At 31.8% G+C, this 8,093-nt stretch overlaps 1 protein-coding gene across 1 annotated transcript; it reads left to right on the top strand.

Annotated features, from left to right (window-relative positions):
- The first annotated feature begins 703 nt into the window (after nt 1-703).
- On the top strand, nt 704-6,858 carry LOC145835727 (uncharacterized). The gene is made up of 3 exons (XM_082943434.1): nt 704-1,167; nt 3,980-4,164; nt 5,493-6,858. The coding sequence occupies exons 1-3, from the start codon at nt 751-753 to the stop codon at nt 6,145-6,147; spliced, it is 1,257 nt and encodes a 418-aa protein (XP_082799560.1). The 5' UTR covers nt 704-750; the 3' UTR covers nt 6,148-6,858.
- Nucleotides 6,859-8,093: the final 1,235 nt, after the last annotated feature.

Here is an 8,093-nt window from a genome sequence, read left to right on the forward strand (position 1 = left end):
TAAAAATGACAACTTTATTAGATATTTTGTAACTTTATACGTTTAAACTTTACGTAGAAGTTTTTGTATAATATACTTTTCGTGAAAACGTTACGTTTTTTTTGTATCTTATGACAAAAAGAGACAGCTTTTGTTGACAAAACAAATAAAGTTACGCACTAAAGTTTATATATAAATACCTGTGACTGTTTTATGTAAATTGATGAAATAAAAGTTGTGTAGAGTTGTTTATGAATATGTAAACTTGTTGTTGTCTAACAAAGAAATAACGTGTATCTACTTTATTTGTAGAACGTTTGTAAGATGAACAAATGTTAGTGCGTCAAACTTACGTAGAAGGTTGTTAGCAAGTTCGAAAAATAAAAATAAAGCTTATTTTTAGCATAAAAGTTTCGAAAAAAGAGCAATACATAAGTTTATGTCGAGAGAAATTGTAGACATAAGTCTTCATATTGTTTAAGCGTAAGAAGTGTAAGAAATAAAAAAATAATAATAAAAAGCTATTTAATAACAAAAAAAGTTTTATATATAAACTTAACTATGTAATCAAGTTGGTAGTAACTTATAACATAAATGTTTTGATAGAGAATTAGTACTTCAACAAGAGTAAAGGGTAATAGTAAAACTGGTTTCTTATTTTGATATAATTTATACACCGTATTTACTACACATTTTTAACAACACAATTTTTTTAATAGTTTTTTATTCGAAACAAAAGTAACCGCAACACTGGATATCCCTAGCAACGCGATGATCGAACTCGCCTCACAGCAACAACAAACTCCCCAGCAACCGACAGCTCAGGCGCAGGTTGCTTGGCAACACGCGGCTCAGGCGGGCTACCACCTCAACCCCTCCCCCACCCAACCACAGCAGCAGGACTCGCCCCACGGAGGGGAAATCACCGAAACCAGGTATCACATGGACCACCACCACCAGTTGGCCCAGCATCAGGAGTTTCAGGGACAGGTCATGGCGCAGTTGGCCGCCCAGCATCACCATGGAAACGAGCACCTGATGGCCCACTCCATATACGCCCAGCAGAACGGTGGCGGGGTGCAGCAGGGAAGGGGAAGCCCCCAGCAAGGGGACGAGAGGTCGCCAGGGGGTTCGAACGGAGGGAAAACACCGGAAGTGAGAGTAAAGAGGCCAATGAACGCCTTCATGGTTTGTTTATGATTTTATAGTTTTTTATTTTATCTTTATTTGTACAAGTTTATAAACAAAGCAAAAATAGTTTTACAAATATAATAAAGTTTTATTTGTAAAACTATTAATTATATTATAATATTACGATGTAATTAGTTTTAACAGTTTAGTGGAAAACAAACATAACAACTTGTGAGAATGAGTATCGCAAAATTAAAAAAATATGTCGTATGTTTAAAAGCGGCGTAATAATAGTGTAGTTGAATAAAAATATAGTCTTATTTTAAAAATAGTAAATTTTACTTTAAGTGAATTAACGTTACGCGAATACCTTCGACATAAATTTCATTGGAGCAAAACATAAAGTATAAAAACCAATTAAGCTGATTTTAACAAAAACCAGTTACTTGGAAAGGATTAAATTTCATTCTTGTTTCATCATAAAACAAAAGCAGTAAAACGCAAGAAACTCGTGAGAAAAATTTTTCAATGTATTTTGATACTTTGAAACACTTCCTACTTTTAAAACATTTGAAAAATTTTCTGCTTCATTTTAGTTATCAAAATATTTTACCTGCTTTATTTTTTATAGTGTACAACAAATATACAGCAAAAAGCATGTTTTTTCTAAAAGGTTTCGCTAACGAAATTCGCCTTCAACTTTAATTGCTACATAAGTCTGTAGATTTAAGAGGTGAATAAAAAAAATGTATACAACTACAGTAAAAAAAAACTTCTTATAATTTAATATTGTAGTTTTGATTTGGTCCCGTAATTGAGAAAATAGTTTTAAACTTCCGAAAAGGTAGTTTCTTTATTCTATAGATTATGATTGATATAAAAGTTTGACATAAAATTAAACAAACAAATCTACAATAAAAATATGGGGTGTATTGTGAAAAGTTGTGCAACAATAAACTACACGATTTGCTTCTGACAATGCAAATCCCTTTTCAAAATTGATTGCAACAAATGAGGAAAAATATCCAACAATAGGAAATTTCGTCCTGTAAAAGTGAATTACTTTCTAACAATGAAAATTGAAAAGTAGCCATTGTTTTGTGAAATGTCCCGCTTAAGATTTCTTCGGAAGAAACTTAATTTTCACGGTTTTCGATCCAAAATGGCGATTTTGCGCGTTCAGGTGTAACGATTTCGGATGAGCTGTCAAACTTTGACGTTTTTTATCTTAACGTTAACGAATAATTTTATAAGTTTTGTATGTACAAACATTAAAGTAAACATCTTGCTATTGCTTGGCTGTGTGGCGAGATTATAACAACATAAATTTACTTTCGTCAAACATTAAGTATCTCCCTTATACTGCATTTAGATTAAATTATTTTTTTTACGCTGGAATGAATTGGCCACTTTCATTTACAGCTAATTAATTTGTTGAAACAAAATATTTCAACAAACACTTATTTAAGTTATATGCTAAAAAATTACAATTTGATTTTAATTAATTGTGTATATTATTTATATATAAACAGTAAACATTGTTGTACAGATCGAATTACTGTATATATATATATATACTTAGCTAAAAAGAATGTATGTTTACGCTTAACGTTTAGTGTTTAAAAAAGTAAGCTATTTTCTAAAAATTTTCATTCTATTAAAAAAGTAAATTTGTGAAATCTATCTTAAATGTTTTTCGATTGGAATATACAATACTTGTATGTGAAAAAATAGGCTAAGCAAACAAAAATTTAACAATTTCTTTTTATTGAATTTAATACATTGTGTCTAGACAATAAAAAAGAAGACTTGATGTCACAATAAAAACAAAAGTTATTAAAAGGTACAAAATAAAAGTCACTAGAGAAATCACTAGCCTTATTTGTATTTTACATTACGAAGGTAGATATTTTTAGGTATAAAAAATTCTAAAATATACAGAGTTATCAAATAAGTTTATAGTTTTTTTAAGGTTGCTTAAGTACAAATCGATACTTTACTCATTTTCAGCTCTAACTTCAATCAAGTTTATAGATTATGATTATTATATTGAGTGTCCTTTTTCAACAACGCTAAAGAGTACTCATCATAAAACACACATAGAGGGTTGAATTCCAAAAATTCATGACTTTCTGATAACTTAATGTCGTTTCCAAAAAAATACTTAATGTTTTCCACTTGAAATACAAAGTTGGGTCTAATTGCACAGTAGCTATTGGAATGAAAAATTATCGATTTCCACAATCTGCCAAGCTCATAATTAATCAAAAGTAAAAAAAATGTACAAATATTAGTAAAGCTCGGTTTATTAGTTGAATTTTTATTTTCTGTCATTTGAACTAATTTACTGATAAATTGCCAGTAAACTATGAGCGAATTGTCAATAATTAGCGTTTTTGCGCTAAAATGAAAAAAGTATTGATTCCAAATGTCATCAGGCTAAAGGCTAATCATAAATTTATAAAAATTGGCTTGAGTTGGTAAAACTTTTTAATTTTGGCAACACAAATGTACGATATTATAAAATAACAATTTTGACAATTACCTATAAGTTTTTATTGAAAGCCATATTTTCAAATATCGTAACACTTTTTTAAGTGAGCTTGAAATAATATCTTAAAAATGCTTATTTGATTTTTATGCAGTTCTGTATTTAAAGTTTAAGTATTTTACTTAAAACTTACATTCTTACTTAAATCATGCGTACTTATTTATACGTTATTGTTTATAAGTTAAACTAAAAGCACAAAAAGTTTTGTGAAACGTAACTTAAAGCCACTTAAAGTAGAATTGATAAAATCAGTATAACCTTCATTAAGCTTTAACATTCTTTATTTTTTTACCGATGTATCAAAATATTTTCAAACAGGTCTGGTCGAGACAGGAAAGGCGAAAGATGGCGCAAGAGAACCCGAAAATGCACAACTCCGAAATATCAAAGAGGCTCGGAATGAGGTGGAAGAAGCTGACAGACCAGGACAAGAGACCCTACATAGACGAGGCGAAACGACTGAGGGCGCAGCACATGAAGGAACACCCGGACTATAAATACAGGTTCGTTGGTACAGTTTGGAATTAGTAAATTTAATTTATAAAAACATTATTAGTAACATTTCATTTTGTCAAAGTTTTTGAAATAATGATATTTTTCGTTTGTGGTGAAAGTGCTTTTTTACCATATAAGGAAGTTTTAAAAGAAATTCTGATTGCAAACAAACATGGTTTAAATAAAAATGTTACTTGCGTTTTTCTTCGAAACACTTTAGGCAGTTCATGGTACTTCGTGGTACCGAACTTTTAAAAGGATTTCTTGTCTGCAAATTTAACCTTTTCTAAAATATGCTTAAACAACTTTGTACTATCGTACGATAACAAACGTAGTATTTTTCTCGATTTAAAGACATGGTTGAAAGTATAACTTTTTCTAGGAATAACTTTTTTTTTATCTTAATCATATTCAAAAAACAATGATGAAAAAGTTTAAGATTTACTGACTATAATTACATAATGTAAAATTAAATATACCAACGCTTAGTTATCCTTTATAATGCAATCAAACTTGTTACAAAAATGGCTTGGTTGTTGTTGTTTGTAAATAAATTAACTTAAGCCTACTTGTTGATAAAAAAATACGTTTGATCATCAAGCATTTCATTAAATAACTATACTTAAAAATAAACACTTTTAAACTCTTAATACTAGCAGAAAAACTAAAAACTCTGAAATTAAATAAAATATAATTACATGTTATTTAACATTAGCTTAAAAAAAAAGTTTTGTGAGTTAGATCTATGTTATAAAAACAAAAAAACGTTAATTAAATTGAAATTTATACATTTTCACTGTTAACTTTAAGCTGAAATAAATCAATAAAATATTTACGACTTTGTGTGGCTTCCAATCGCCACTGCTACGTCATAATAGTCTGCGATTTTAACAATAGTGCGTAGTGGAAACAGCAATCAATAGTTTGAAATTTTAACAAAAGTATTTCATTACTACAATAAAAAAACAGAATTAATTAAGTATAAAACGCACTAGATTTTAAAAATTATACTCACAGTTTTCTTTTTAATAAAAAGTGCTTTTAACCAGATTTTTAAGCACTTTTGTTCATCAAGGTTGATTAAACAAGATAGTTATCAACAGTATTTTAAGATAAAGAGAAACGTTGTAAAAGACATTTAGAACCCAATTCCTCTAAACAAGAGCATTTTCGCAGTGAAGTTAACTTAAACATTTATTTAATATAAACCAAACTAGTATTAAACTAGTGTAGCTATGCTATATTTATTATATTTGTTGCTAACTTGAAAAGCAATCAACTTTTTCTAATTGTTGTATTTAATATGACTCACAAGTAGTCAACTCTTTTTTAACAGACCGCGTCGCAAACAAGCCAAGAACCTGATGAAGAAGGACGGCAAGTTCGGCGGACCGCACGGTTACGTCCAGACGGCGGGAGGGCCGATCATGGCCGGATACAAGGGACCCCACATCTCGGCGTCCCCGTACGACCGGCACCAGTTCGCCCACTACGCCGCCCCGCACCAGTACCCGTCCGTCGACCAGGTCGCCATGGGTTACACGGCGGCGGGCGCGGGAGGCGTGCAGTACCCGGGCCACCAGCAGCAGTACGGGGACTTCCCGCCAAACGTCTATCCGAACTACTACGCGGCGGCGGCGGCAGGTCTCCCGGGACTTTCCCTCCCGCATCACGTGGCGACCACGGCGGCTGGCCAGGTCGCAAGTTACGCTGCAACTGGGGAATCCCCGACGGTGAGCCAAGCGGCGTACCAGCCGCCGGCGGTCGTGAGCCAGCACCAGGTCACCGACCCTCAGGACCACCACCAGAGCTGTTCTTCGAGTCAGGGAAACTCCCCCGACGTGATGATGATGGCGCACCAGGCGGTCAACCCGGCGTACTTGCAGGTGTCCGGATCTCAGGGGGACTCCCCCCAGCAGGAAGTGACGTCACAGGCTCAGCAGCAGCACTACCAGCAGCAGTACCAGGTCGCCAGCAACCAGGCCATGTAAACTATGACGTCACAGAGGTCTTTGCGATCGAGGGACTGTAGAAGGGTTCAACCGCGCGCTCTAGAGAAGAAGAATGTAGATATTGTTAAATGTTGATAAATAGTCTTTGTTTTTTAGTCATTGCATATTCCTTGTATAGTATTAGGCTGATTGCAAGCTTCTTTTTTCGGATACACATTATTATTTTGTTCGTATTTTTATGGCTACAACTTTATTTTAGTCACTAGATAAATATTTAGTATTTTTAATAATCGTAAAGTAAATAGTTTCCAAATAGGTCGATATTAAGAGATTTCAAATGAGTTAAATAGGGTTTATGCTAGGCTTGAACTCTTTAAATTAGTGTGTTGCAGTTTTTAATCAGGTTATAAACAACAAAGTCGTAAATTAAATTTTCTTTCAACCATACATACACTTGTATATGTTTTATTGTTGAAGAAGCTTCTTTAAATTTTAAACTTTGCAGTACTTATGAAATGGAGATGAAAACTTTAATCCGCCTATTTATTTTGAATGTATTTGTTGTTGATTATTTCTTTTTTCTTTCGAAGCTTAAATTTGTTTTTGGTAAAACTTTTATTGCAGTTTGTGTTATGTTTATACTCCCGTATTATTTTATCTTTTCGCAATTTCTAAGTGTATACAAATACCAATTTTATTCATTCGTTATTCCTTATTTCAAAAGTTAATTTCCATATAATAAAACTATGTAGTCGCAAACTGTGTCTGCTAATTTATATATATATTCTAACTTTGTTTAAAATTGCTTATGTAGTTTTATTATAACATATAAAATTCTTGTTTTTAATGAGAAAAAGCATATTTCAGTTGTTTTACTGTTACCTAAATAGATCCAGAAACAATTTAGTCTACAAAGAAAAAATGTTTTCTAAACAGACTTGTTATAAGTTAAGTAGATTATATTGTATATATATTTACATGAGCAACTAGGTATACTTAATATTTAAAAAACTTGTTTTTAAAAATTAAAAGCTTGATATAAATAAAATTATCAGTTGCTGCAAAACTAAGTTTTCTTACAAAAAGTATCTAATTTAAGCCAAAAGAAACAAGCGAATAGTAAAAGTAAAAGCTTTAAAAAACTGTTTATTATTTAACATCGAGACCGAAACAACTTTGAAAAAAGTAAAGAAACCTTGATGTAGAAAACAAACTAATTGTTTGAGTCAAATAAGCTTTAAGTAACTTAACTCCTATTAGAAACTTAGCTTGTACAAACAATTATTAGTTACATGTGAACATTTTATCCGTCGCACCTTATAGCAGCATACACCAGCAAAGTTATAAAAAAAAATAAGCAAAAAGCTTGTGACCATGCAGCACTCAACAGCTCTCAATTAGTTTTGGCGAGAGACTTCAAACTCGATGTGTTCTATTTATAGGCAAATCCTCACTGAAGTTTCAAGTGTACAGGTGTTTCTCCACCACTCGAGTCCTGTAGCACCATCAGAAAAAATTAAATATATTTAATTAGTTTTTTTGAATTTATTTAAATGCCGCTCTTGTTCTTAAATTTTTTTAAGCTAGAACGTAAAACGTTGACTGAAGTAAAAGTAAAACGAATTCCAGATATGTAGTTATTTTGGATAATGTTACGAAACAACTAATTTTCCTTGTTTACCGGTGAGTTTTCATCGTATAGTCTCATAGTTTTTATTTAGAACTGACTATTATACTTTGTGATAAAGTTTTATCATTTAAGCACATCGTTGTTTCACAATATAATGTTATGTAATGAAGCGCTCAACGCAGAAAAAATATCTCGTCACTTATCAAGTAGTCTGAGTTTGATTGAACTTTATTGCATTGTAATGAATTTTGATATATATACTAATCATTGATCAAAATTAGCTTTTCAAAAGTTTTGCGGCAACATATAAGTGTACTCAAAGTTGAAACCTAATAAATCTAATCATCAAGTGCTG

This window comes from Thalia democratica, chromosome 5 (assembly GCF_965202585.1).
Source record: "Thalia democratica chromosome 5, ktThaDemo2.hap1.1, whole genome shotgun sequence".
Lineage (NCBI taxonomy): Eukaryota > Metazoa > Chordata > Thaliacea > Salpida > Salpidae > Thalia > Thalia democratica.

Coding starts and splice junctions, on each gene's coding strand:
- LOC145835727 (XM_082943434.1), top strand. CDS start 751: ATGATCGAACTCGCCTCACAGCAACAACAAACTCCCCAGCAACCGACA. Junction 1,168..3,979: donor GGCCAATGAACGCCTTCATG/GTTTGTTTATGA, acceptor ATTTTCAAACAG/GTCTGGTCGAGACAGGAAAG. Junction 4,165..5,492: donor CACCCGGACTATAAATACAG/GTTCGTTGGTAC, acceptor CTTTTTTAACAG/ACCGCGTCGCAAACAAGCCA.